Below are 27644 nucleotides of genomic sequence, written 5' to 3' on the forward strand. Positions count from 1 at the left end.
AGGGGAGCGGGGGCAACAAAATGGCGGCGGCGGCGGCTTAGGGGATATCCCGCTGCTCCCGCCGCCTTCCCGCAGGGGTTCGGCCGTAGAGCTTCCCTGCTCTCGGCGCCCCGGGGGTTTGCGCGGTGCGGGCCGTGGCGGGGCTGCTGTGCCCCTGCCGACCTTCCCGGAGCTGCCCGTAGCCCCTCTGGATCGTGCCTTCAGGAGCCAGTTTCTGTCCCTGACCGTACGCTTGGGAGCCTAATCCTGCCCCTAAACTTGCCCTCAGGAGCCTTACCCGTCTGCCGTGTGCCTCCCGAACCCCCCATCGCTGCTCGGCTTTCAGAAGCCTCGTGTCAAGAAATTGACGCCAACGTGTGTTTAAAAACGTGAACCAAAAAAACCCCAAACCAAACCCAGCGGCACTGCGATTCTTTTTCATGGCTTCTTCTGTGTGCAGTTCACCTCTGCACTTCTTCCCTTGAGCTACGGAAGTTTTTTATTTTCAGTGTAAGTTCTGGGTGGTTGTGAGTCATTTCAGAAGGTAGGGCTTGAACTGAGGGGAAAAACATTAACCTTCTGAACCTGATGTCCCTGTATAATAAATCTAGTTTAGAATAAATGCACCTTCAAAGGCATGCTCTTAATTTTTTCCTGTTGTGTTGCAGTGGACAGGTAAATGTTCTGTAAAAATTCACAGAGGTGAATTTTTTTGTGGAGACTTTGTTTTCTAAGTAACAGAGATTTCTGTTTTTAAACCAAGGCAAACTGAGACGTTAATTTAAAAAATTACATTTATTTAATTGCATTTAATGAATATTAATTATATTATTAATTTCATTAATATTAAATTAACCATTTCAGTAAACATAGAATTTTAAGTGAAGATTAAGATAGGTCACTGCCAGTTGTTTACTTTTGCACCATTAAATGTTCTCTGCTGTAAAAACTGTAACTCAGTGCCAGCTAAAGCCCAAAGAAACTGAAATGTAGCATTGACTGAGGTTGGAGTGAGTTTTAGGCAGAATTACATATCTTATATTGCTTAAATTTTGCTTAAATTGTACCTGATTGTGCTTTCCAAGCTGACAAAGAATGTGCTTGAAGTTCCCATAAAGTTACTCTTTGATTGAGTGTTGTAAGGTTTGAGGAGGTTTTGCCTTTCTGAAGTCTCTTGTGCATACACAGAGGAGCTTTAAACTCAAGGAGGGGCGATTTAAATTGTTTATTGGGAAGAAATCCTTCCCTAGGAGGGTGGGGAGGCCCTGGCACAGGTTGCCCAGAGAAGCTGTGGCTGCCCCTGGATCCCTGGGAGTGTCCAAGGCCAGGTTGGATGGGGTTGGAGCAACCTGGGCTGGTGGAAGGTGTCCCTGCCCATGGCTGGGGGTGGAACTGGGTGGAATTTACCTTCCCTTGGCCTAAGCTGCAAAGCTGTCTTTGTATTCGCAGCAGGAGGAGGAGCAGGATGGATGTGCTGAGGCCCACCCTGGTGAGGATTGGGGGGCGAGTGTACCGGAAGAATCTCATCCAAGAGCAGCCCTTCCCGCAGGAGGAGGAGGAGGATTTCTGTGCAGGTGAGGAGTGATGCTCGAGAGGTGAAAACATCAACCCTGGGGACCCAGGGAGCTCTGAGTGTCATTTCTGGTGTCTTTGTGAGCACAAAGACCTGCCCCTGTGGTGGAGTCAAGTGTTAATAGGGAGAAAACTTCTGTTTGATCCCTGATGATCCTGCTGCCCGAAGAGTGGGAGTAATCCCAGTTTCCCCCACCCCCAAGTAGGTTTGGCTGCTGTACTGCGGAGGGTCAGTTTGCTTGCTGGGTGTGAAAGATCTCCAGGAAAGGGGAAAAACAAATTGGCTCCGTACATCTGTTTTTCCCAGGTTCCTGAAGTGCCTTTTCTTTTCTGGAGTGTGATTATTTGGAGATATGGCAGCAGAAGAAGCTGCTAAAGACCCTCCGTCCTTGTGGTGTTTGTGCCTTTAAAAACTGACCTCCTACAATGCAGCTTTTTACCTATTTTGGGGGGAAAATTCTTCCTGCTGTGGTGCATTTTACCTTTCTGCCTGTGTGTTTGTTGTAGCTGTGTGTGAGTTGTTGTGGGCACAGAAAAGCTCCAGTGTTGTTTCTCAGACGGGAAGGGCTGTGGCTGTTGTGTCCTTTTTCTGCCCTCACCTTGCCTTTCAGTGGATTGAACAAAGCTTTGACATTCTCTTTCATTCCCCTCAGAGAATTTCTGTTTCTCTGAGGATTTCTAGTCTACTTTCATGGAACCCTTGGGCCAAAACTACCCTCACCTTTTATTTGTGTTCTTCTGCGGCTTTAAAGTTCCCAATAAGCTGGTGGCTTCCACCCTGCCGGGAGAAGAGACCGTTCCCACTGTGTGGGAATTGCAGAAATTCCAGCTGAGAGCAAACCTGGGCTGTAACTGCCTCTTTCCTGCGCCTCCCAGCCTGCCCGATTTAGAAGCAGTCATTATGTTTTCCAGAACCGGTGGCAAGGTGATAAATAAAAGGCAGTTATCCTCAGCAGAGAGGAGCCCGTTTCTTCCTTCATTTAACCTTGGGAGAAGGCTGGGAGGAGACTGCTGTCCTACATAAAGTGCTGCCAAACTTTTCAGAGGTTGTGGTTTCCCTGGTAGGCCCCGGTGACTGCGCGGACGATGATCCCTGCGACGCCTTTGTGGTGGAGGAGACTGAGCGAGGCTTCCAGAGCCGGGTGGAGGTTCCCAGCCCCTTGTACAAGTGAGCCTGTGTGCCTGTGGGGTTTGTTTGAGTTGCTGCCAGCTGAGGAAGCAGTTGAGCACAGAATATTTGTTTTCTTTTTGAGGTCGGGGTGAACGCCGGATCTCCGAAATGTGTTCCGTGCTGTGGATTTGAGCGGTCGGGCAGGGAAAACTGGCACTGCCTTCCCAGTGTGGTGGTGCCTCGCTCGACTCCCTGCCATCCCCGTGGCAGGGACAGCAGGTGGTGCTTGCTGGCTGGCAGGAGAGCGTTTGAGCATCTCTTCCCTTGAACATAAAAGCATCAGGGAGGGTGGGAGAAGGAAGGGGAGGAAGAAGTGGGGCGAGCAGCCCGGCAGGGGGAAGTTTGTGAAAGCTTTCAGAGCAAGCACACACCACTGGAATTGGCTACTGACTCCAGTCCAGTGTCTGCTGGGAAGCCTGTGGTGTTCAAAGCTCTGTCTAGTTATTTCTGACAGTTTTATTAGTTTAATAGTTTTGCTGAAATGTAGAGAAGGAAAAGTGGTCCGTGGTGTATTTGGATGCTGGCAAACGACTACCTTGAGCAAAGCAAAAAGCAGAAAAAAAGCCCTTAGTTTTTCCTCAGCTGGGATAATGGGAGAAATGGATAACCCAGCTGACAAATAGGCTGTGGCAGGATGTGCTGGGCAGAGCTGTCATGGACCACCTGACTCATTTTAACTTAAGCCAGTTGTGAGCCACAGCTCAACATCGTCCCGTGGTCCCAGGCTGCGCACGTGTGGAATCCTGGGAATCGCCTCCCTGCCTGGATGGGGTCCTGCACCATCTGTGTGCTGTGTGCGTGCATCCCTCCAGCACAGAAGGACAGAGTCTGGGGGTCCCAGGTGCCTGGGGCCAGCTCAGAGCCTGGGCCATCTCCTGCCCGGACACACTTGGTGGAGAGTGGCCCAGCAACACTTTGTGAGTGAAGCTCTTGCACTTTGTGCCTCCAGATACATCATTGGGAAGAAAGGGGAAACCAAGAAGAGGCTGGAAACAGAGACTCGAACCTCCATCAGCATCCCCAAGCCTGGAGTGGAAGGAGAAATTGGTGAGTTGAACATGCACAAAATGGATGTGCTTTCACTGGCTCTTGCAAAAACACAGTTTAAGCTGGGAAGGGGAACAGGAGGTGTTTTCCCTTTAATTCCTGTTTCTGACACAGCACTGACTCATTTTATGGCCCTGGGAAAATCACTTCACTTTTCTTCTGATTTTATTTTTTCTGTCTATAAATCCTTACAAAGCAGTGTAAGGTTTTTTGGAAAAAAAAAACCTATTTTAATTCGACGAATAGTTTCACTGTTCTGGGCCTTGAATGACAGGCTTGGGAACTTTGGCCCTTTTTGGTTTTGCTTTTAAAACAGTACCTTTTCTGTTAAGAAGGAACTGAATTAAACATCCAGAGAAAGGAACCCTGTGTGTTTCTGCACAAAATAAACAACAGCATGTGCTTTAATATGAGAAGTGTTTAGATGACATTGCTGCCGTTCCGGTGCTGTCACTTGATCCCGACAGTGAGAGCAGCCTTTCTGGTACCATATGTTCCTTCTCATCACTTCCAGGGACTTGAAAAGAAAGGAGACATTGCTCATCAGGGCTGACCTGTGCAGGACCTGCCAGAGTGGATATTTGGAGGGCTCCTTAGGGTGTGCTCCAGGGATTGTTGGCACGGTGTGCAGTTCTGTTTGTGACAGAGCTGTGAGGAGGAAGTGCTGGGGGGATCCCACTGGGATGCTGCACAGGAACATGGTGGTACTTCTCGAGAAGTGAATCTTGACTTCTTCCTGAGGACTGTGAAGGACTATTAAAAAGGCTGAGAGATATTAAAATCATGTAATAATAGGAAGCCAAGAAAATTTTGCTCCTTGTGGTTCTTTCCTTTCAAGCTCAAGTGTTCTCCGTTTGGTGCCTTGAAGTGCATGAACAAACGATAACAGGCCATCTTGATCCTTGATAGATTTTCTTTGCTTCTTCACTCTGACTGCCTTTATGAAAACTTGAAATAGTGCTCTAGAAATCTGAAGGGCTGCTGAATTGATGGACTCTCAGTTATTGTTTTTTAGGCCCTCAGAGCTGACTTTCTTGAGAGCAGAGGGATACTTTTGATGGAATCATCCTGTCTTTGCGGAGGAAAACACGGCCGTGTCAGGCATTTTAAGTCAAGCGGGGAGTCTGGCAGGATTTCTCAGTGCGTGGTTGGGGATTTTGATTCCTACTGCTTCCTCAGGAGCCTGGGACTAACAGCAGAGAGGTGCTGGCATGCAGGTTTTTCTAATTCCCCCCTGGCATCTCCTGGGTGAAATGTTCACAAAATCCTCTAATATTGCTAATTTTAAAGTGCACAGACAAGTATTTGTGTAATACCACGATCCACTTAATGACTCCTTATTTGGCTTCCCGGGAGGCAGACAGGTGTTGCTTTGTTTCCCTGCAGTGATCACCGGGCAGCAGCGGAGCGGTGTCGTCTCCGCCCGGACACGCATCGATGTGCTCCTGGACAGCTTCCGTAAGAAGCAGCCCTTCACACACTTCCTGTCCTTTGCTCTCAACCAGCCTGCCATCCAGGAGAAGTTCCTGCAGTTCAAGGAGGAAGTGTTGGAGAAATGCTCGCAAGTAAGGATCCACATGGGAATTAAAATGCAGAGTACTGTTTTTCATTTGTTGAGAGAGCTCTTTGTGTTTACCTTGAAGGCCTTATTCTATTCTGTTTCCTAGGAATGCATTTTTAACAGGCCTGTTACTTAAGTTGGTGGGTCTGCTGTGAATTTGTTGAGTGCTGTTGTGAAATCTTCTGAAAGGTGGAATGACTTACTTAGTAAATTGTTAGTTACAGTATTTTGTTCTCCTTAGAGGTTTTCCTAGATGGGAGGATATCTAAGATTCAGAAGAGGGTTGGGTTTTTTTATTTTTAATAGGAAAGCCACTAAATAATGTAGTGGACCTTTCTACATTTTATATGATTCCTACATAACCATGAAACCAGATAGGAATTCACGAGGTTGCTGCTGCTTCTGTTTCACTTTTCCTTTGGCTCCTGACAGTGAAGGAAGATGGGTGTCATTGCCAGAGCTGAGTGAGAAATGACTTGGTAGCACATGGCATCCTGCAAATCTCATCACTTCCCTTCTTCCCCAGGAGACTTTGTGCTGACAGTCCCTCCTACTTGCCTTCAGATCTTGCGTTGGGAGCAGCAGGAAATAGTTAGGCACAGGGAAATGAGGAATGGAATGGAAGAAAGGCTCAGTATTCCCTGGTTTATTTTAGTGTGCATCTAGTTTGACAAGAGTGGTGTGTCAGTGGGCTGGGCCAAGGAGAGGGAATGGTGTTATTAAACTGCTGTGTCCTCTGAGTGTGCTGGAGGACATCTCTGAGCAGGAGAGAAGAGTTCTCTTTGTGGCTGCTGCAGGTTGCACTGCACACACACTGCGGGGCTCTGTGGGCTGATAATCTTACCTTTGTGACCCTCACTCCTGCTTGTGCCTTGCAGAGGGGAGAACACAATCGTGCAGATAGCACAGCTCCAGAAGTTTAATTTCCTGTGTCTTCCTGCCGTGGGAGTGAATTATCTGATATTTGGGGAGTTCTTGCTCAAGTTCTTGTGGTCACTTGCATGTCAGTTGTCTCATCTCCAAGAGCTGACCTGAGCTGGCTCTCCAGTCTTGTCTTGCCTGGCAGTTCAGATTCAAGCCCTTCTTCTCCTCCCAGCTGCATATTTCCATGACATTTTAGGAGCTTTCTAGCACTGGGATTTCCACCTGATGTTAAATACAACTGAAATTGGCCAACAGATCCCGGGATTGGCCAGTGTGATGCCATGAGAACCCTTTCCTCGGGCCAGGAGGGTCATCTCTCCCCACTGGCCCGTGGCACTACCTCTATTAAAGCTCACTTTGACTCGGAGGGAGCCCTGCAGGCAGGGGGATGGAAACATTAGCCTGAGGAGGTGTTGGCTGGGCCGAGAGTGCCAGACCTCACACTGGTGTCAGTGGTGGCCTGGCTCCCTCTGTTGGTTTCTAGTCCCAGGGCCAGCCCTTCTCCCTGCAGGGAGCTCCTCTGTGCTGCCTCCTGCTTGGGGTGCATCTCTGCAGCCCTCCCTTGGCCCAGCCTTGCCTGGTGATCTCACTTGCTCTCCAAACCCCTCCTGATCTCGTCTCTGTCACATTGTTCCTCTCTTTCTCACTCTTAAGTGCCAGTTTGCATGCCTGGGGAGACTGGGAGGTCTGCCATCCCCTTAGAAACATGTTCACAAATTTATCTCTGTGCTTTCCTCGGTGTTGTCACATTCAGAAGGAGCTGCCTGGGAACATCTGCAAACCTTCACGTGCTCCTTGTCCCAGAAAGCTGCAGCAAGCCAACCTTGGTCAGAGAAGTGCTGAGACCAGGCTGGTCATGTTCATTTTATCTCCTCTTGCCTGACCTTCTGTCTTTCCTACAGTTTTTGTTCTGTTCCTGGACCGCTCTGAGTCCCATGAGGGCCTGAAATCAGCTCTAGAGTTCCTGTTTTTGGTTTGAAATGTAGGATTCAGTCAGTAACAGGTACTTGGGGGGTTGCATACGTGTAGCCTAGGAATATATAGTGCTTTATTTCTCTGCCCTTCCCTCTCCTGGTGTTAGCAAAAGGGTTTCTGGCTGTATTTATTGCTGCCTGTTAGCTGGAGGAGTGTGTTGCAGCCCCGTCCGTCTCTCAGTCACTCCTCCAGCTGGTAGTGCCACTCTAATACCACTTCATCTCACAGCAGGGTCTGCTGGAGAGCACATCACTGACACAAAACAGTCATTCAAAACTGTGCCTCCCAGAGCAGTAAGAGAGCTTATAGGTTTGTCCAAAGCGACGGGATTGCTCAGGATACTTGGAGAAATCTGAATGGGTTTCAGTGACAGGAGCGGGGCGTTTCTCTTCCCGGTGCAAAACATTGCAGAATTGGGTAAACTGCAGCCTTTGAATGAAAGGTAATAACAGTAAGGAAGGGTAAGGACCAGGAGAGTGGGTGTGGGGGTGTGTGTGTGTGAGGATTTCTTTTGGCCATTGAGCATTTGTGAGGGACTCTATTTCTCTCTGAAGCAGTTACCATGACAACCATTCATTTATATTTTATGGCATTATGTTGGTGTGTATGTGCTTTCTAAGTTTTTTTTTGTGTGTGTGTGTCTTTAAAACCTTTTAGAAGATAAACCTTGTGTTGAAATACAGCACACTTCAGGTGTTGTTCATGCTGTACAGTCAGGCTGCCAGTCCTGAGCAGAGCTGAGGGGAGGCTGTCTGGAGGTTAATTTAATATAAACACGGGGAGGGGGCTCACCTGGACAGGCTCCTGACTGATGTGCTGCAGTGGGAGGTCCAGATAACTGGATGACCTTGGAAGTCTCCTCACACAGTCGTGTAGGTGTCAGGGTGAGGAAAACTGAAATGTCTGTCTGAGCATGCAGGTGGAAAAGGGAAGAGACTTTGCAGTAATATTGCTGTGAAAAATCACAGTTGGGTCTTTGAGAGCTGTGCAAATGCAGTTTTTGCAGGCTGAACAGGCTGCAGATGTAGCAGGGAAAAGCAACATGATTGCTGTAATATATGGCAACCTGTAAATATCAGACATTGCTAATGAGATATTGTATCTCAGAGTGCAAGGGACAGAGAATGGGAGGGATTTTGAAGCCTGCAGATCTTCAGTCAATCCTGAGGAAATGCTGTTTTCCCGGCTCACTCCTTTGTTTGTGGATCAGGGTGGCAGAGGGCATATAGCTGGCATGCAGTATCCTGTTATTAGGGGAAAAAAAAAACCCAAAACATAAACCTGTCTGCAAACATGTGAAGCTTTTAAGTCAGTAGAGCAGATGCAGCCAGGGAGGAAGAGCTAAGGAGTCGATCCTTTGCCTCGTCATGTAGAATGCCCAAAGTGTCCTGTGGTCTGTGGTTTCCCTACTGAAGGGTCAGAAATTTGAAAGGACAACTTTTGCAAGGAGAGGTGAAGACTCCAGATAAAACCCTTTCTCCTTCTTCTGAAGGAGGAGAGCAAAGGGCCAAGTCTTAATTAGCAGGAGGGAGGGAAAATGACGATTTTTTTCAGTCTGAGTGTAAATGAGTTGGGATTTTTTTTGACCATGACAGGGCAGTGTCAGGGAGAGACGTGAGCTAAAATGGACAGTCATCGCGTAGGGATGGTGCATAAAGGGATTATTCTTCCTGCCTCAGAGAACCCAAGTTTGAACAGTAAATTTTTAGAGACATTTTTAGGGCTTCCTGTGAGGCAACATAGTGGTCGCTGATGGCATATCATAATCTGGGACTAGAATAAGTGGGTTCCAGCCTTTTTGCATCCCAGCAAGCAGTATCCAGCCATGAAGGGCTGCTGAGACACCCGTGGGAACGTTGGCTGTTCCAGGGAGAGCTCCCTCTGACGCAGCATCTCGTTTACGTGTGGGAGAAGTGGGATCTGCTGGCCTGTGAAAGAGTAGGGAGTGTAAGCAGGGTTTTGAGGAGCTGTCTGAAATACTAGGGAGTAAAGTAGGAAGATTATCTGGGTCTTGTCCTGCTCTCTGTGCACTGCCCCTCCCCGCTGAGCCCCCTGGCAGCGGTAGCGTGGCTCAGGGAGGTGACGTGCCATCGCTTCATCAGCTCTCAGCCCACACTCGGGGCTTGGAAAGCTCAGGGGAAAAGGCTGCTTGTGGGGCAGGTTGGTGTTTACAGCACAAATCGTGCTGTGGCAGAAAATGAGGCTTTGGCTTTCTGACCTGCAAACTGCTTTGCTGCTGTACCTCATCTGTGTGCGCTGTGGGAGTGACACCGGCTGGTTGTCCGTGGTGAGGGTAAATCAAACCTTCTCCCACTTTCTGCTGTTTTGTGATGGGCCAAATATTCTCTGGCTACGGATCTCATTGGGGAAAAAAGGCTGACAGAGAGAAAGCGTGTTCTGTCATGCATGTTAACAGCAGGATGAATTAAAGGAAGCTGCAAGGTTTTTACTGCAGGGAGGGGAAGGCGGGGAGAAGTGAGATGGGACCATCCCTGTTTTTTGCCAGCCTGTGGCTGCTGGAGCAAGCCCCTGGCCTCTGTGTTGCAGCCTGGCTTGTCCCTAGTCCAGCCCATAAGCTCTGCTGTAAAGAAGGGTCTGGATGTGGTCATTAGGCATGAAAAATGCTGAGTGAGATGTGGGGCATTGAACTCTTGATGGGCTGAGATACTGCAGTGTTTAAACATCTGAAAGGTTTTATTTCAAAGTCTGGAGCACAGCTAGAAGCTTCAAAGCTGTCATTCTCAGTCAGTGGACTCTTTTCAGATGGAGAAAAGCTTCTATGGTCTGGCAGGTTGGCTTCTTCTGGAGTTAAAATTGGAGGTTATTTAATGCGCTGATGGGAAATGGCCACAAAGTGGAAATAATTTTTTTAATATGGGTGTGTTAACCATCCTCGAGGTATTTTTAAAAGTATCCTAGAACAAAAGAGCCTGTTTCTTAAAGCTGAATGTAACCACTGCTCCACCTGGGAACAGTTCTTCCCCAGCAACAACACGCAGCTCTTCTTATAAAGGGAATTTAAACTTAATTCATCTTGGCAAACTATAGGGCACATGGGAAGAAGAAAAACGTAATTATCAGAGCTGGTATTAGCTGTGCTTGTGTTGTGAGGTGTAACCTGTGTTTAGACAGGATTTAGAGACCATTTAGAGCTTGTCACTACAGCTGGTTCCAGTGTTACTGCACAAGAAATGGACTTAAGTATTAAATCTGTGCTGGCCTGTGTTGAGTTCGTTGCTGGTGGCAGCTGCCGCTTCGACATCTGTGGAAGTCTCGTCCCGAAACCCTGTGAGTGCTGCTGGTCCTGGGTCCCAAATTGCAGCCTGTTGGAATGTGCTTCCAGGCTGCTGTTCAGCAGGAAAGGCAGGCAGGGAGCTGTGGGACTGTGCCTCTCCTGCCAGGCTGAGCTCGCTTCCTCACAAAGCTTGGGAAATTTTGTTTCTCAACTTCGAATCATTTCTGACCCAACTAGAGATAAAAGTACCGATGTCAGGGGCTCAGTACCTGTTCTCTGTGGTATTTATCCCTCTGATGGAGGGGGGTGGGTGTGTGGATGAGGTAAGACACCAATATATGATGGATTGACTGATTTGTAGGATCACGGGGTCAGCAGCAGCCTATTCCAGAACCCTGCAAAGCTTCACCTGACTCTTGGGACGCTGGTGCTCCTGAATGAACAAGAGATCCAGAAAGCATGTGACCTCCTACAGCAATGCAAAGAGGACTTTGTGGAGTAAGTGATGGAAAAGGGATGTCATCACCAAGGGTCGGGTGGGGGGAAAGCAGCACGCTGTCTTTGACAGGGGACGGCGATGACAAAAGCAGCTCAATAGTCTCTCTCAACACTAGAAATTTAGGAAAAGGCTGAAACCTTTCAAATGGGAGCAGCAGAAATCACCAAGCAGCCACAAAGAGCCTAAGAGCATCTTGCAGCTCAGCTCAGACCCTCAGCACTCCCTGAAAACCTGCTCTGCTCATTTCTGTTTCCCACGTGCGCCCCCGGGTATTTTTTTGTGCGAGCGGTTTTCGCCGCTGCCCCCGTCCCTGCTGCAGGGGGAGGGCCGAGCTCCCTCACCTGTGCACGTGTCCCGCAGCGGGCTCTGGCACGGAGCAGATGCTGAGGTGTCCTTGACACGCATTGCTTGCCGTGGGAGCCGTGTGCAGGGAAGGCAGCACGAGCCATGTGAGCAATCAGCCCGACAGCTCCGCTCCGGGGCCGCGGTGCCTCGCTGCCTGTTAACACCGAGCTGCAGATGTTGGGGCTTTAGCTGCAAATGTGGTCCAACGACACCGTAATTAGCTTATCTCTGTTCAGCTTAGAAATTGGAGATGGCCTGAGGGAGGGGTTTATTTATTTATTTCTGCCAAGCCTTTGCACACAGAGCACGGATCCTTCGGATTCATTTATTTGTTGCCTCCGTGCAAGAATTGGCCACACTGTGCCAGGTGATATCTATGGGAATTAATGCCAAAATTCATACCTCTGCCTTTAAAATGACAGCTCCAGTTGTTCAGCTGTTGAACAGAAATGCAAGTGCGTTTCCAGGGGGAGGCTCTGCCTGCAACGTTTTGAAAGTGCCAGCTTCCTCACAAGTGCTTTGAACTGAGGTGGAGAAAATCTTTGCTCCCCATTTTCTTTAGTGGAGGGGGAATCAACACTTGAATGTAACCTTTAGATTATTTCCCCTGCCACACCCAAATAAATATACTTGCAAAATTAGCCACATAAACCTTCGTTAGCCTTCATTTCCTTTTCTAAGTGCAGGCAGTGCCCTGTGAAGGTGGATGTGACCTTTTTGACCCTTTCTTTTTTTTTTAGAATACATAACCTTTAGTGCTGTGGGTGTGATGTGCATAATAGTACATTTGTGCTGTTTTCCTCCCAGTAACCTTACTGGGAAGGGAAATCATTATTCCACTTGGGAATCTTAGCTGAGAACCTCAAAGGCGGTCGCACGGGCAAGCCAGAGCAGAGCAAAGTCGCACTCACCTTGTTAACTCGTGTTTGTTACATCTGCCTGCCCAGACACTCCCTGTGCTTTCCAGCAGGCCTCGGTGTTAAACAAGGCATCACTTACTCACAGGGAGCACTGCTCTGGTGGGAAAGGCAAGGAGGCGGCGTGTTGGGAAGCAGATCCACTTCCCAGTGTGTTTGCAGGTGTGGGAGTGCATATTACATCCTGCACGCGTTTGCAGTGTCGCCTTCCTGCAAGAGGAGCTGGAGCTGACTTTAAACCAGCTCAGCTTACTGGGGGATGTTGCAGTGTGCTTAGAACTGTGCTCTGTATCAAGCGGCTTTCCCAGCGAAAATCAGCAAGCTGGAGACTCTGTCACGGTTGCTCTTTTCACAGGGAAGGCAGGAGCCTCTCTGGAATGAGAACTTGTGCTGTTTACTGCTGGTGGGTTTTCTGAGATGACCACGGAGATTGAGGTGGCCTGTGAACACTGACAGGTCGACTTAATATGTGTCAGAAACACTGAACAGATGAATTTAAACTATTTTACTTCTTGAGATGATAAGACAATAGGAACAATAGCCTTTTGAACTTTAGGACGTAGGGAGCCTTTTTGTGTTTGATTTTTTTTTTTTCAGTGAAGACAACCTGAAAGATTTGGAAAAGTGAAGAACTCCTCAGTGGTCTGTGTAATAACCTCAAATTTGTGTCTAACTATAGCCAAAAAAAAGTATTTTATATCATTCCCTTAGCAAACCCAAATATTTGGCGTGTGCATGAGGAGCACTATGGGTTGGATTTCAAAAGCAGGTGTGGCATTTTGCTTTTTAACATGAGGGGTTTCTTGGGTTTTAGCCAAATCACCGGAGGCAAGCCCCTGACCGTGGAGGTGGCGGGAGTGGAGTACATGAACGACGACCCTGCCGTGACCGACGTCCTTTACGCCAAAGTCCGCATGAAGGATGGCTCAGACAGGTGAGTTCCCCATGCCCCTTTCCCTCATTCCCCCTCGGTGTGCCAGGGAAACCCTCTGGGGCTGGTGGGCCCTGCTGGCAGCCCTCGGGCCAGCAGTCAGGAAGATGAAGTCATCCTCGCTTCCTAAACCGGTTAAGGCAGTGATGTGTTTGCTCTTTGAATCAGTCACTGGTGGTGCAGCTGAAAGGTGTCATTTGTTCCTGCAGTGGCCTGTCAGGTTGAATAATGGAGTCACAGCTCACACGGGGATAAGATGGCCGAGGAGATACTCCTGAGATGACTTAGAAGGCAGGACGACTTGGCCTCTGCTGTCTAGTTCCCACCCTGCAATCCAGATTAATCTGGACAGCCTGGCCTATTCTTCAGCACTTAATTATTCTTAAAACCCAGTTACCCCAGAAGGTTCTCAGAAGAGCATGGCTTGATTACAGAGTTAGTTGCTGTGTCTGTAGCAGCCTGGAAAGGGTGCTGGGTGTGAAATGTCTGAGCTGCTGCTGTGAAATCTTGAAGCCTGGTTGGTGTCAGTGTTTGTGCTGTTCACCACTGGGGCTTATGGCTTTGGCTCTTCACCACTGGGGCTTATGGCTTTGGCTCTACAAGCACTGCCCAGGATGTGGCAGTGTCTGGACAACCTTCCTCCACCTCGGTTTTGGCAGGTACATCACACGTGGCAGCACCACCTTTTCTTTTGGTGCTTTCTGGAAGACCGAGGAAACACGGATGGGGCTTGGAACAACCTGGTCTAGTGGAAGGTGTCCCTGATCCTGAATGGCCCTCCCAACCCAAACCATTCTAGGATTCTGTGATTAACAAAGAGGGAAGGGGAGTAGCCAAAAGAGCTTTAGCCTCCTCTCTCTGAGCCTCAGCCTTCTCTTTTCCTGACAGCGCTGCCCTTTTGTTGTCCGTTCCCATTGCCAGAGGACAGCAGGAGCTAGCAGGGGAGCATGGAGCAGTGCAGCTGGAGGAGGGAGGCAGTGAGCAGGGACTGGCTCAGGGAAGAAGGGACATGTTCTGGCATCTCCTTTCCTCAAGGGCTGAGGAGACAGAAGGGCCACCTGCTCAAAACCGCACTGTGGAGGCTGTGTTGAAATAAGAGATCGGAAGTGGGATAAGGAAATGGGTGGGAAAATGAAAAATGTAAGAATTGCTGGGAGGCAGTAGGAATTGAAATCGTTTCCTTTTCTTGGCTCTTCCACTTTGAAGTCTGTCCTACCCTGAAAGAGGTGAGATAAAACAGGCAAGGCGGGTGGAGAACCAGGGCAAGCTAGAGATCAGCCAGGAGACAGAGCACAGGGAGACAGAAGGCAGAAGCACTCGGAAAGATGAGAAGAAAGCAGACACTGGGTGACCCAAATGCCCTTCAGTGGGTTTGCTGTGGAGAGCATCTAAAATACCAGCTGAGAGCTGAGGCATGGGCCTGTTCTCCTGAGTCACTGAGCTCTGGGGTTCTCTGAGCCTGCTTGCCTCTGGAAACAAGTCTGCAGCCTGAGGAGCAGGGAGAGTATCCTGAGGAGCAGGAAGAGTGTCCTGTGGAGCATAAGTAGGGCCTGAACTGCCAGTGATGTCTGCCTGCCTCTGAGGACAGCTTGGATTGTTGGTACTAGCACTGTGGTCTGTTCAGGTGCCAGCTGGATCCCTTCTGCTGAGAACCCACTTAGCCATAATGCTAGAAAAAGTGCTGATGTGCATCAGGGGTGGCAGAGCTGCTTTGGGCAGGGGAGAGAAGTAAGGGCTTCAAATCCACCTTGCCTTCAAACTGAAAACAACCCCTTCCACCACCACTCTGGGAAAGGGCCGGTGTCTCATCTGTTCTTCACAGAGAGCTGTTAGCTGAGGTTTTGACCAAACTCAGACCTTGTGCTTTTTGTGGCACTTGGAGGCTACCAGGCTTCTCTTCCACAGTATTTGTTTTGTTTTTTTCATAGCAGTGGGCTCAGAGAGGGCCAAGGAATTGAAGTTTTAATCCTTGGCCCAGGCTGGTTCTGCCCTCACGGGCAAATTAATTCATCTGGCACTTCCCCCCTGATATGGTTCCTTAACTGTTAGCAAGCATCCAGAAGACCATTTAGCTTTGCAGAGGTGAAAGCAGGTATTTTTATGTTGATTGAGAGCAGTTTTTGCTTCCACTGAGATTCCAGCAGACACCGTGTTGGACCAACAGTAAAGAGGGAACAAATGGTGATCTCTCCAGAAAACTCTGCTTTGTTTTCTGGCCTGCGAGACAAACCATTGCTGAGCAGCTCCTTGCACTTCTTGCCTGCTGAAACCTGCTGTGCCTTGCTCAGGGAAATGGGTAGAAAGCAGTTTCTGAGCTGCAAGGCCAATACTAGAGGAGAGCAGCGACCACGTGGCTTTCTGTGCTGGATCAGACTGCTGCAGCCTGTGTTGGAGAGAGGTGTGTGCCTTCCTGTCTCATGCAAGATGTCCTGTTAGCTCTGTGTAGTTGCTGGCATGGCTGAGGGGTGGAGTTCCTTCCTGATCTTTGGATCATCTTGATCAGCTTAAGCTGTAAAGCAGGAGATTTGATTTATCCTGACTTAGCTTGCGTAACTGCAGACAGAATTAGGGGTTGGCAAGCCCTTCTGCACATATAATGGCTCAGACTGAAAGAGGGATCATGCTCTGATGCCTCCCACATGGCAAATAATTTCCATTATAATTCATTCTAATTTGTTTTATTTCCTTGATTAACTTTATAACGTAATAAAGCACCATTTTCACTTGAGCTATTCTCTGTTAATTTGTTTTAGTATTGTCTGTAATGATATTCATTTAATCTTTGTCATTGCTAATTTTAAAAATCACTGAAGTAAAGCCAGGAAATGTAGAAAGCCATGACAATTGGTAGTTTGAGAGTCTTGGAATAGTCGCATGGGGGCTTGCAGCCCGTGAGGGGCAGTCCAAAGCCAGTGGTGGGGTAGGAGCTGGCATCTGGAGCGTGGCAGCCCCGGGCTCTGGGGACCAGCCTCAGAGCAGCCATGCTCTGCTGCAGCTGAGGCACCAAAGTGGTGGGACCTCACGGAGCAGAAAGCTGTCTAATCCCTGGGACGTGCTGAGAGAGGCCCAGATCCTTCTGCATGGGCTTAGTACCTTCTGGCCTTGTTTTTGGGGATGAGAAGCTCTTGCTCTGTCACATCCTCGCTGCTTTTGGTAAGGCTCAGGCACTGTGGAAATCTTTTGGGGATGGCAGCAGCCTGGAATTTCCTTCAGCTCTTTAGGCACAGGATATGTGTTGCTCTGCTCCTGCTCCTGCTGCCTATCCCAGGACAGGTCTGCCCACAGATCCCGGCAGCCACAGCCACTTTCATCCCCAAGCAAGGCAGACACAAAGGTGGGAATGAGTCTTTTGGTTCTGCTTGCTCAGTAGCTCCAAAGCTGGAGTGTTCACCGGGATGTGCTGTCTGGGTTTGTGCCCTCTGTCACCACGTTCTGGGCTCTCCCAGAAATTAAGTCCAGTGACTGGTTTGCTTATTTGGGACACAGAAGGTCCAGGCTCCAGCAGTCCCTGAGCAGATCCTCTGGGACACAAGGTGCCTAAGCCCCTGCGGGTCTGCAGATTGTAGCGTTTGCAGGGAGAGTCACATTGTGTTTCCTGGCAGGAGAGAGATGCATCCTTCAGCTCCCAGTAACATCTGTCACTGTGAACGAGCTCTCTGCTGTGCTAAATCTGCCCTTCTTCCTGGAATATTTGCAGCAGAAGCCATCACGGAGGAAGCTTTGCGAAACAGCCAGAACTTTTTGCATTAGAACTGAATCTTGATGTCTCTGCTCGCTTTCCATCAGGGACCAGCTCCCTTTCCTGTGTGCGTGCAGAGACTTCATTTCTCACTTGCTGCCCTCCCGGCTGAAAAGCCAAAAGCTGATGATGCAGGGGTTTCTCCTTAGTTTACGTGGCTCTGTTCTTTCTCTTTTTGTCTTCCCAGATTGCAGGTGATCGCTGATCGGCTGGTGGAGCGGTTTGTGGCCTCTGGCCTGATGCTCAAAGAATGGGACAGGGTGAAGCTGCACGCTACAGTCATGAACACTCTCTTCAGGAAAGATCCAAGTACGTACAGACCCTTCATCCTTACTGATAAATGCATCTAAAGGAGTCCTGCTGCTCAGCAAATGCTTTTGTTGTTTGCTTTTTCAATGGTGTGATTTTTCTTAATCTCAAGAATACCTGCAGGGCTGTGGGGGGATGTCAGGAGATAAAACCAAGGAGAAAATTAAAAAAGCCATCAGCAGAGTCACAGATTCAAAAACCCTGTCACCCAGGAGCACTCGCAGGATCTGGACCAGGAAGGAACATTCAAGTACCATCTGAAGTCTTGGGCTCTCTGTGCCCCAGTGTTAAATTGAAATTGGGTGACAACTCCGTGTGCTGTGCTGACCTTTAAACAAGATGAAAACATAATCCTCTTTGGTCAAGTTAAAGATTGCCCGTTGGTTTAGGGGCGTGATTCCAGTGTGTTTCTCCTTAAATGAGATGCAGACGGCTGTGAGGCTGAATGTGAGCTATTCTTGAGTGTATGGCGTCTGCCAGCTCTGCCAAGAGATTGTCTGCTCTGGCAGTCTGTTCTTATCACGTTACTTTATAAAGCAGCCTCAAAAGCATCGTGTCTGGGGAGGGGCAGTGTGTTACAGCCTGGTTCTCCACGTACAGACGTGTGTGTGCTCTGCCACGGTGACCCCCGTGCAGCGCAGTGGGTTGTGCTGGGGATTCTCTAGTTGCTGCCTCTCTGAGTCTCTGCGTGAAGAGTGATAAGAGCAGGTGATTTGTGTCGTGGTTTTCTGGGCAGGTTTTGCATGTGCCTGGTCCTGAAGTCAGATAAGCACAATTTTCTGTCTCAAATCGAGACCCAAAAACGTGAGCTCAGTGTGGCTCTCTGTGATGGGAGGCACATGGGCAGCTATGCCTGGCATTCTGACTCTCTATTCTGCACAACCCCATGAGGCATGTGAGGCATTCAGACACTATGGGGAGAGCATTCTGCAGGCAGCCGTGGAAATTGCTTTATATTCCATACAGGATTTGAATAGCAGGCTGGATGTGAGGGGGACTTCATAGTTAATGCTGGAGATGAAAAAGGAATATTGAATATATTCACCGAGTGAGACAGAGGTCCTGTGGAAAGAACAGATCATGTACTGAGGGATTATATAAAAATCCAGACATGCTCTGGGGAAATGGATCTCAGACACAGGCATTTGGCAGTCGCTGTAGGCCCAGGTTGCTGTCCTGAATGTCTGTGTGGCTGTGTGCCCACCCCAGCAGAAGCACCCACAGCACATGGATGTGCTCCCCGGAGCGGGCGGCAGAGGTTTGTGTCGGTGCTGTCCGGATCCGGATCGCCCCTGGCATTGTGCTGGCACGCTCAGCCTGGGATTTGGTGCTGTTCCAGGTGATGCTTTTACCCTGGCATGGCTGGATGTGGCATTAAAATCAGCCAGAGAGAAGCAGGTGTGTTGCACTGAGCCATCAGCCTGTAGCTCTGATTTAGGGTCTTTCCTCCAGGTGACATAGGTGATCCCGATAGAGGCTGCCTGTTTCCTTTCCTGCCTTATTCCCTTCAAAAGGGAAAGTGGGTTTTTTGCACTAAGAACAAGGTCTATTAGCTGGCAGCTGACTTTGGGGAGGGAGAGAGTGGGGGGTGAAGTACAGCACACAGAGTTCTCCCATCTGAAGCTCATTCTGGTGGTGGCTTTTCTGTCTACAGCTGAGGAGCGAAACAACACAATGACTGGTAAATCATCTTTCAAGGAGCGGGAGTCATTTAATGGCCGAAATATCCTCAAGGTCAGTATGAAACAATTAGGGAAATGGGCCCAGCTGTGGATACTGTATAGCCAAAAGAGGTTGAAACACCTCTTCAAGACTGCTTTTGTCTTAGGCTTATGGGATCTCCTGTGAGGGGGGGGGGGGAAATCTGTTTAGAAAATAAACAATCCAGATCTCTCCTAATTGGGAGCATTACAGTATTTAACAGAAGCATTCCTGAAGCTGCTGAGGCTCAGAGCAGGAATATGTAGCACGAATGCTAAGTGGGTGTTCATGTTGTCATTTACTTCATTCCTGTTTTACCCTGGAGACTCAGGCTCTTGTTGATTCCCAACCCACCAGAAAGAAGCACTTTGTTGCTCTTGTTCTACTCATATATATTTATGAAACTAAACCTGACTCTCATTTCACTTATTCTTTTCTTCTTGTTTTTAATCTCTGCTATTGATTTGCATGGGTTTGCTCCAGAAAAATAGCAGGTAGCAGTAGGGAGTCCCACCAGCCAGGATCTGAGGGCTTTGGTAGTGATCAGAGCATGGAAAACACGATCCTGCATTGTGGAGGTGGGTAAGGCTTGAAGGGGAGCATCCCGCAGCCTCCCAGGCTTTGCCAGCCAGGATTGGGATGCAGGCAGCCTCTGCTGCTCATCCAGATGGCTGTGGCAGAGTGGGGCTGTGGTTGCTTGACCCCTACAAGTGTCCAGAGAGAAAAGAGATGCACAGAGGAGGAGAAATGGCAAACAGCACTGGGTTGTAAGCAAATTTGCAATCCTCATTGTGTGAGAGGATTTTGTTGCAGGCAGCTCTGATAAGAGGGAGCCAGGACAATGCATGGATACATGTGGGAACGTTTAGGAGATATTCTGGCAACAAAGAAACATGAGAGAGGATTCAGCCTGGCTGGGAGCTGGACTGCCCAGAAAGACTTCAGAGTCCTCCCAGAGGAGGGAAAGGGTGTTCTTTATTTGTATTTACAGTTTTAATAATGTATTAGGCAGTGGATGCAGGGGGCTGTGAAGGCAGGGAGTGGAAGTGATTGATCTCCTCTGTGCAGAGGACAAACAAAGGGACAAAATTAGGTTAAGCTCTCATTGTCCTCAAACGGTCTGTGCGAGCGCGGTGTCATGACTCAGCGTCGCCACGCGTTGAGTGTGCGGTGTGAGACTGCAGTATTGCGAGCTGGAGCAGGAAAGCCACAGACACGGTCCCCTTCCTGACGTGATCTGCAAGTTTTGGTTAGCTCCCGGTGTGGGAGAGCCGGCCCCGGGAAGTGGAGGTGTGTCAGGAGCCCTGAGTGCCTGCAGGGACTCGGCTTGCACGGCGTACGCCTTCACTGCTTTCTCTTGCTTCTGTTAAACTTGTCCTCAGGCTTTACAGAAACATCAAATCAAACTGGGGGTCTCCCTCAGTGCTCCTCGTTCCAAAGCATTTGTGATCGGGAAGGCATTAACGATGCTCCCTCTGCCGGTCACACCATTTGTGGGGTCTGAGGATCGGGGCTGGGGGGGGGGGGGAATGGTCTTGTGGTGCTCAGAAATGCAACTGCCCTCCCTCCGAGGCCGCTCCTTATTCTTGATGCTCTCGGCAATACGAGCCAATGCATTTTTAAAGCTCCTAATTGATTTTGTACTGACGTAGCCGAAGGAGCTGCTGGCTGTTTGGACTGTTGGTAATTACTTCAAAGCCTGTCTTGCCGCAAGAAATGTCATCCTCCTCTCCCACCTCCACCACATTTCCTAACCTGCTCGCTTCCTATTTCCCTTTGGTCTCCCACGTGCCTGCAGCAGAACGCCCGTTGGCATTAATTAATTACATGAGTCATAAATAGCTCCAGGCTTCTTACCAGAGGAGCCCAAGCCTCAGTGAGCCACTGATGCATTCCAGCGTGACCTTGCAAGGATGCGCCGGTTCCCTCCCAGCCCGCTTTTATATCCATTATTTATCTTGTGCTCGGGAGGCTGCCCTCTCACAAAGTGGCTTCATTAACTTCTGCACTAGGATCTAAACGACAGGCTGTTAATGAATATGGCTGCAGTTAGGCAGGGTGGTGGGAGGGAGAGCCACGTGTGATTCCAGGTGGTGGGACTCTGCCACAGCCGTGCCGAGTGGCCGTGTTCCCACTTGGAACGCTGACAAAGCGTGGCTACTGGCAGGAGGGCACGAAGTGGGGAAACTCGGGTTTCATTCCTCTCGTTCCCGTTGTGCAGCCAAAGGCTTTGCCGAGCAGAGGGCAGGACCTGAGCTATGGGAGCACGGATCTCGACGGAGACACCGTGACTCTGCTGCTCCAGGCTGAGGAGGCTCCCCGTGGTCAGAGCTGGGGGGGTGTGTGTGTGCAGATGCACTGGCAGCACATGTTTGCTGATACCATGCCTGCGTTACCCCAGGCTCCAGCTGGTATTTTGCTTTCAGCTGAACTAATCGGAATTTTATTTAATAATCCTTTGTTCTACCCGTTCCGCAGAGTTAAACACACACTCCTATTTGTGCTAATAAATGGCTGTGCAGGCCGGTACCTTCCCACACTGCTCAGAAAATAGATTCTGTAGGATGAGTTGCTTTGGGGAGTTTAAATTACTTCTGTCTTGAAGAATATCCGTGAAAAAGGCTTCCTGGCATAGGTGGAGCTGAGAGCCCAAGGGATTGTGTGACCCAACAGATTTGTGTCTCACAAAGCTTTGGCATTGTGCTTGCCTAGTCTAGTCCCAAAAAGCTGGAGATGCTTCGTGGACCACTTCCCAGGAAGCGATATGCGTTCCTTCTAGGCTGGCTAGTGGCTTTGAACATCCCAGTCACGTACCGGAGTCGCGCTCCGGTCGGGAGCAAAGTGTCTCATCTCTTGGAGAGCGGAGGGAGGAGGCAGCGATTCAGGGCTGAGAGACATGGGCAGCTCCTTCCCCAGGGTGAGGGCAGGGCCAGGCCCGGGAGAGGTGCTGGTTTGGCAGCCCCCCTGCCCTGCCTGCTCCCGTGTCCCCGGCGGTGGCCGCGTGCCCTGCGTGGCAGCTGGCACGGCGCTGGCACGGAGGCGGCCGGGGCAGCTGCCGGCACCTCCGGAGACGGGGCTGCGCTGCCTCCGGGCTTTTATTTGTTTCGCTCGGTGGAAAAAAAACTAGGGCTGCAGTGAATAAATAAAAACAAACAGAAACGCGAAGGGACCGCCCGGCCAAAAATTGCTGTGATGCATTTGAGGGAAAGGAAGGCTTGCAGGAGGAAGAAAACCACCTGGGCTTTCACTGGTTTAAAATGGAACGATTTTTGGCTCGAGCTGAGGTCTGAGGAGTGAAAGAATGGCCTTTGCCACGTTCAGACAAGAAGGAAGCAAATTTTTGAGTACAGAAAAAGCTGAACCCTGCTGCTTAGCACAGATCTGTGCATTAACAGCTTACAAGATTAAATATTGAGGGAACAGCTACTGAGGTACAGCAGCAGAAAGCTGCACATCTGATGTCTTAGGGCATTAGGGGAGACTTTAAGCTGGGATGGAAGACTGGGAACTGGATCAGCTGAGGCAGTGGCACATGCTGCCATGCCCTGCTCCAGCAGTGGGGCTCTGGGAGGGCTTCTAGGTCAGACAAGACATAATTTGATGAGGCTCCTTTTCTTTTTAGGGCTGCATTAGGGTATTAAATTATGGGACTATATCTGCTTTCACTTAGAGCGGAGGAAAGTGCATTTACTGGCTGATATACTGGAGAGCTGACGTAGCAAAGGAATTTGGTACTGTTCTCTGTTACTGTGCCTGTCCTGCTGGGTAAGAGCAGTGGCATGCAGCAGTTCAGTTTAAGACATTTGATGCAGTGCCATATAGAGAGATACAATGAAAAAGAAAAATCATGGCCCTCAAAATACCCCAAGACCATCAAGCACTAAACAAATAAACATGTGCCCCTGTTTAGAGCCAACTCCACTTGCAGTTGGGGAGTGTGTCTCGTGTTCTGCAGCCACTGGGACCCAGGCCTTTTGTGTAACTTTTGTTTGTGGATTTAAGGAGGCTGAGCCTTTTCCTGATGTACTTTTTAGCTGAGGTGAAATCAAAGGGCCAAAGAACCGGCATTAAGTGAGGATCAAGACTGCCTGGTGTTTGGAAAGGGTAAGAACATCTTGTTATCCTCAGTGAGGTGGTGAAGGTGTAGATCTGAAGTAGGACTGGCAACTGGAACAAACACTTAACGGGAGGTGGCTGTTTGGAAAGTTTAGAGTTAAAAATACCAAACAAAAAATCCACTGGGGTGAGAAGAGACTGAATAAGAGATTGTGGTGCAACATCGTTGTCTCAGAAATAAGCCAGTGCTTTTCCTCACCTGGGTTTTAGAGAAGAATCAAAAGCAGAAATGAAAGGCTGCGATGCCGCTTTGCAGAGGGGAGAATTCCTGCCTTCAGGTGTGACCCTGCCATTATGGAGAGATACCGGAGCGATCGAGGGGGCTCAGCAGTGTGCAATTAGAGCAACAGTGGGATGGCAGGATGTGACAGTTGAGCAGATGAGATTGGAGATCATTTGTATGATCATGGGGAAAAAGGAGGAGATTAAATTGGGGTTGCTGTGAAAACGCTTTCCTATGAATTATATTCTTCAGGGGGAAAAAAGGCATATTCGTGTTATTTGCATTCGATGAAACAGGAATTTGATGTGGCATTTGAAAAATCAGACTAGACAATAGAGGAAAAACGTCTTTGTTGGAATGTTTGGGCCTTGGAGGCAGCACTGGAGGTGTTGAGGGGAAGCTGAGCTGCTGAGGAGAACGCAGTGCAGGAGGTGCAGAAGGTTTGTGCTAGGTCTGTGTGACAGGGATCTGTTTGATGACCTTACCAAGAAGGGGAGAAGCCTCTTTGTTTTCCTTTCAGAGGTGCTCAGCACCTCTCTGACTAATTTTAGCAGGGACTGTGAGTGCTGGAAGAGGGAGGATTTGTTGAGAGGGCTATAAAGTTTCTGAATTCTCTTGCCCCTGCACCGCTGCAGTCCCACCCAGCCCAGGGGCTGAGCCCTTTCAGTAGTGCTGTGGGTGCCTCTGCCTCCCACCCAGTGGGCATCCTGCCTCCTCATCTCCCTGAGATCCCTGTTCTGCCACTATCCAGCGGAGGCAGCATCACCTCTTTGATCTTAGGAGGACAATTTTTCTCCGTGGAGCTGGCAGGGGTTGAATTACAGCAGCGTCTTAATAGAAGGCAGGGACCCAACACATTAAATGTGCAAAAAACCCAACCCACTGATTAGCAAAAGTAGGCAGTTCATCCCAAAGGTGCCATGACCCTTCTGCTGGATAATTTTCCAGGTCTGTCCAAGTTGAATTACTGGCTCTGTAGCCAGACTCCTCCTCCTGGTGGTTCAGTGAGTGGAGCGAGTAGGTCACATTGGTGGGAGCTCCTTGTCGTAGTGTTCCCGGATGCATCTCGAGCCTCCTGGCATCTCTTCAGCAAAGCCAAAACCCAGCTCTTAAAAACTGTTGCTGCATTTGCTATAATAGGAGCCACGGGAATGAGGCTTCTTTGGAGAAATGCAGTGCTTGATTATTAATTTCCTTAAGTCGTACCATAAATCCCTCATGTTTGAAGCATAGCAGGGTCTGGGAAATTATTGGAGCCTTTAACATGCTGGAAGGGTTTTTTATTCTTGTCTGAAAGATGTGCAAAAATCTGGTAACCTCCAAATGTCCCACTTGTATTTGTTTCTTAGTTTGCAGAATGCCTTTCACCATAGCAACTAGGGTCTGATTTCCTCAAGCGCATGAATTTTCATGGATTTGTGGCAGGGGGGAACGGACCCAAAACCCTGAGCTAAAGCAAAGGTTTTGCAGTGTGGCAGTGGCAGGAGCGCTACTGGATTTGGCTTGTGAAGGAGGCAGGGGACCCTGGAGGGACAGGATCTCAGCTGAACAAAGACCTGCACCTGGCCCCAGCCAATTCTATCTGCAAAAAAATCCAGCCTGACAGATTAATTTAGACTATTGCTGAATGTCACCCTCCCCACTGCTGCATCACCCTCTGGCAGCTGAGGTGGCTTTGCTCCAGCTTTATGAGGAGCTGAGGTTTCACAGGGCAGCAGTCAGGGAAGGATCGGCCGCTTCCATGTTCACAGACCCATAAAACCTCGTACCCTTCCCACCCGTGGGGGTCAGAAGGGTGTTATGGGCAGCAGGAAATGTGCTCCTCTTCGGTCTGCAGGTGAAACCCAGCTGGGGAGAGGCAGGAATGTTGTGTGAGCAGGAGGGAGCGGAGCTCCAAATGGTCTGGGGAAATCGGGTGGAAACAAACAGGCTGCTGCAAACAAGGGCGGGAGGGAGCGGTGGCACCAGTGTAGGGTGGAGAAGTGCCCGATACCAACCCCATGGGCCAGGGTTTGGGTTAGGAGGTGGTCTCTGGAAATAAAAGAAAGAGGCCAATGTCTGCAGGGTAAACCTCTGACTATGCTTGGCTGAAGGGTTCACCCAGTTCTGGGTACCGTGGGTGGGTGCAAAGAGCCCAGGGGGCAACAGTAAGATAATTGGAGGGGTAGAAAATGTCTACAAGCTGGGGCTGGAAAGACTTAGAGTTGTTTTGAGTTAATAAAGGGAAGGAGGGCAGCATGTGAAGGTTCAAGTAGTGTATCCTCTAGTATCCAGTAGTGGATACTTTGTCCTCCATGCTCTGATGGTAGAGCCATAAATAATGCGCTTAAGTTGCAGCAAGAGAGCAGGAAAATCCTTGGAAAGGGAAGGATAATGAAGTACTGCTCTAGAGGAGCTGGGAAATGGGGATCCTGGTTGTTTTGAGGGAGCAGAGATATTAGTCCAAGTTCTGCCACCAAGGAGCTCCTCCTCCCTAGGGGAAGGAGAGGACAGTGGAGCTGATGACCTTTGCTGGTCCTTTCTTCAGCTTGTCACTTTATGATTCCTACGTGGAATGCATGCAGAACACCCAGGAGACGGCATCTGTGAACGCACCAAGAGCTTCTTGGCATTTATGTGGCATTTACTTTGGCTCAGGAAAATAAAAATATGAAGAAGAAGCCTCCCATCACATGCCTTGGATCTTTCTCCCCGAGCTCCGTGTGTGCTGCATCTTCTTACTTTGGTGGTACTTTTCCAGAGAGCGATGGTTATATTGTTATTGCTTCCCAAGGGATTTTCCAGTGTCACAGAGGAGATACTCCTGACTTGGGAGGTGGGACTTTTATGACAAAGATTCTGTCCCTCCTGAAGTCTGCAAGCTTTATTCTTCCCAAAGGAGATGAGGTGAAAGGGCCTCTGCTGCTGCCTTTTAAACCTGCCAGAGGCTGAAAGAAAAGGAGAGGGGAAGGGCTGTTCCTTGCGTTATCCATGTGGAAGGACTGGATGCTATATTGGGGATGGAGAGACACTCCAGAGCCAGCTGCACATTTGCAGAACAGAACAATCTGCAGCTCTGTGGCTGGTGCTCCTGGTGATGGCCCCGGTGACATCTGGCCTTCCCTGTCCTTCCTAACCCTCCCTTCCATCCCTGGGACTCCGTGCGACATCTTCATCCTGTGACACCTGGGCAGGACTGGAAAGTGTTGGACCCCCAGCCAGCGGTCCTTCAAAAAAAGCCACGAAAAGGAAGCAGTTGCTAATTTGGAGAGGAGGCTGGGAATGCCGGGAAGAGCCGCCTCGCTGGATGAGTGCCTGCCTACCTGCTTTTCCTACGCTCCTCGTGCATTATTCCTGGCGAGCTCCCAAGCACAATTAAACCTCTGACAGATAATCAGTGGTGGAGTGGTGTCCAGGGTGAATAATACAGGAATCAGGTATTTCTTTTTTTGGCACCAAGTTGTTTCAGAAAACACATTTTGAAAGTCAAAAATAGAAGGAAAAAGAATGTGTTCATTGAACAAACTGCCCAGATCCTGACATGGTGCCTGGTTGTGTCTCGTCTTCTGGGGGCCACCATGGGCTTTGGTTTGGGATTTGTCTGTTGTAGTTTTGGGGGAGTTTGGGTCACAAATGGAAGGGGGCTTGGTGCATTTTTTGGAGTGAGGGAGAAGGAGCTCTGACAGCACGTGCTGCAGCCTGGGAACTGTGGCAGCTGTGGAGGTAACAGCCTTCTGCAGAGGGCCTGGCAGGTCTGTGGGGGAGTGAGGCACATTAAACAGGTAGGTGGGATCCAAAAAGCAGAGGACTGGAGGCTGTGGTTTGTGCAGCAAAGGAGGTTGATCAGAAGAGCTCTAAGGGATCCAGTTTGCTGGAGTTCAGTGCACTCTCTTAGAGTCTGTCAGTGTTTCCGAGTGTTACTTGCACATTTCAAGATATTTTTAATCCATCCGTGGTTCTTTGCCATTTCCTCTATCAATCCTTTTTGCTTGGTGCTGGTATCAGCTCTGTAACCCAGCAGTTTGCCAAGGAGTCAGCGCCTTCCTGCTGTATCTGGCATGGGAACTGCAGTTGTGCTTTCGCCAGATGATTTGGAAGGGCAACTGTTCTCTGCTCTTCTCCAGTGTTTTCCATCCCAAGCTGTGGATGTATTACAAGCATTAATTCAAATGTATCATCCCTTATGAGATGGAAAAATACCCAGGGGAGGGTGGGAGAGTCTGCAAACAAACGTGATTTGTTGCTCCGTGTTGAGGCACCTCTTCAGAAGCGCCGCTTAATTTTTCTCCGTGCTTGTCAGCGGGTACCTGGGATTTTGTTTGTTCCTTCCCTTCCCCGAAGGGGACAACAGCACCGTAGCATGCTGATTTCCCACGGAAAGCAGCCTCCCATCCCTCCTGGCTTCCCATCCCTGAAGGAAC

General features: G+C 49.4%; 1 protein-coding gene across 4 annotated transcripts in view; it reads left to right on the forward strand.

Moving 5' to 3' along the window:
* Window positions 1–37: 37 nt before the first annotated feature.
* Window positions 38–27644, forward strand: part of ASCC1 (activating signal cointegrator 1 complex subunit 1) — a 34186-nt gene continuing 6579 nt past the window's right edge. The window contains exons 1-10 of one of the 4 annotated variants that reach the window (XM_027711107.2): window positions 39–489; window positions 1429–1553; window positions 2617–2719; window positions 3672–3769; window positions 5156–5334; window positions 10826–10962; window positions 13040–13159; window positions 17083–17204; window positions 18859–18938; window positions 25772–27144. In XM_027711107.2, coding sequence (XP_027566908.1) covers window positions 1445–1553; window positions 2617–2719; window positions 3672–3769; window positions 5156–5334; window positions 10826–10962; window positions 13040–13159; window positions 17083–17204; window positions 18859–18938; window positions 25772–25786 — 963 coding nt within the window. In that variant the 5' untranslated portion in view covers window positions 39–489; window positions 1429–1444 and the 3' untranslated portion in view covers window positions 25787–27144. Of the gene's footprint in view, window positions 490–1428; window positions 1554–2616; window positions 2720–3671; window positions 3770–5155; window positions 5335–10825; window positions 10963–13039; window positions 13160–17082; window positions 17205–18858; window positions 18939–25771; window positions 27145–27644 lie in introns of those variants that run through there. The other 3 variants (XM_027711102.2, XM_027711104.2, XM_027711106.2) reach the window with 3 other exon arrangements.

This window comes from Pipra filicauda, unplaced genomic scaffold (genome assembly GCF_003945595.2).
Source record: "Pipra filicauda isolate LSUMZ 115617 unplaced genomic scaffold, ASM394559v2 scaffold449_size645428_pilon, whole genome shotgun sequence".
In the NCBI taxonomy this organism is placed as follows: Eukaryota; Metazoa; Chordata; class Aves; order Passeriformes; family Pipridae; genus Pipra; species Pipra filicauda.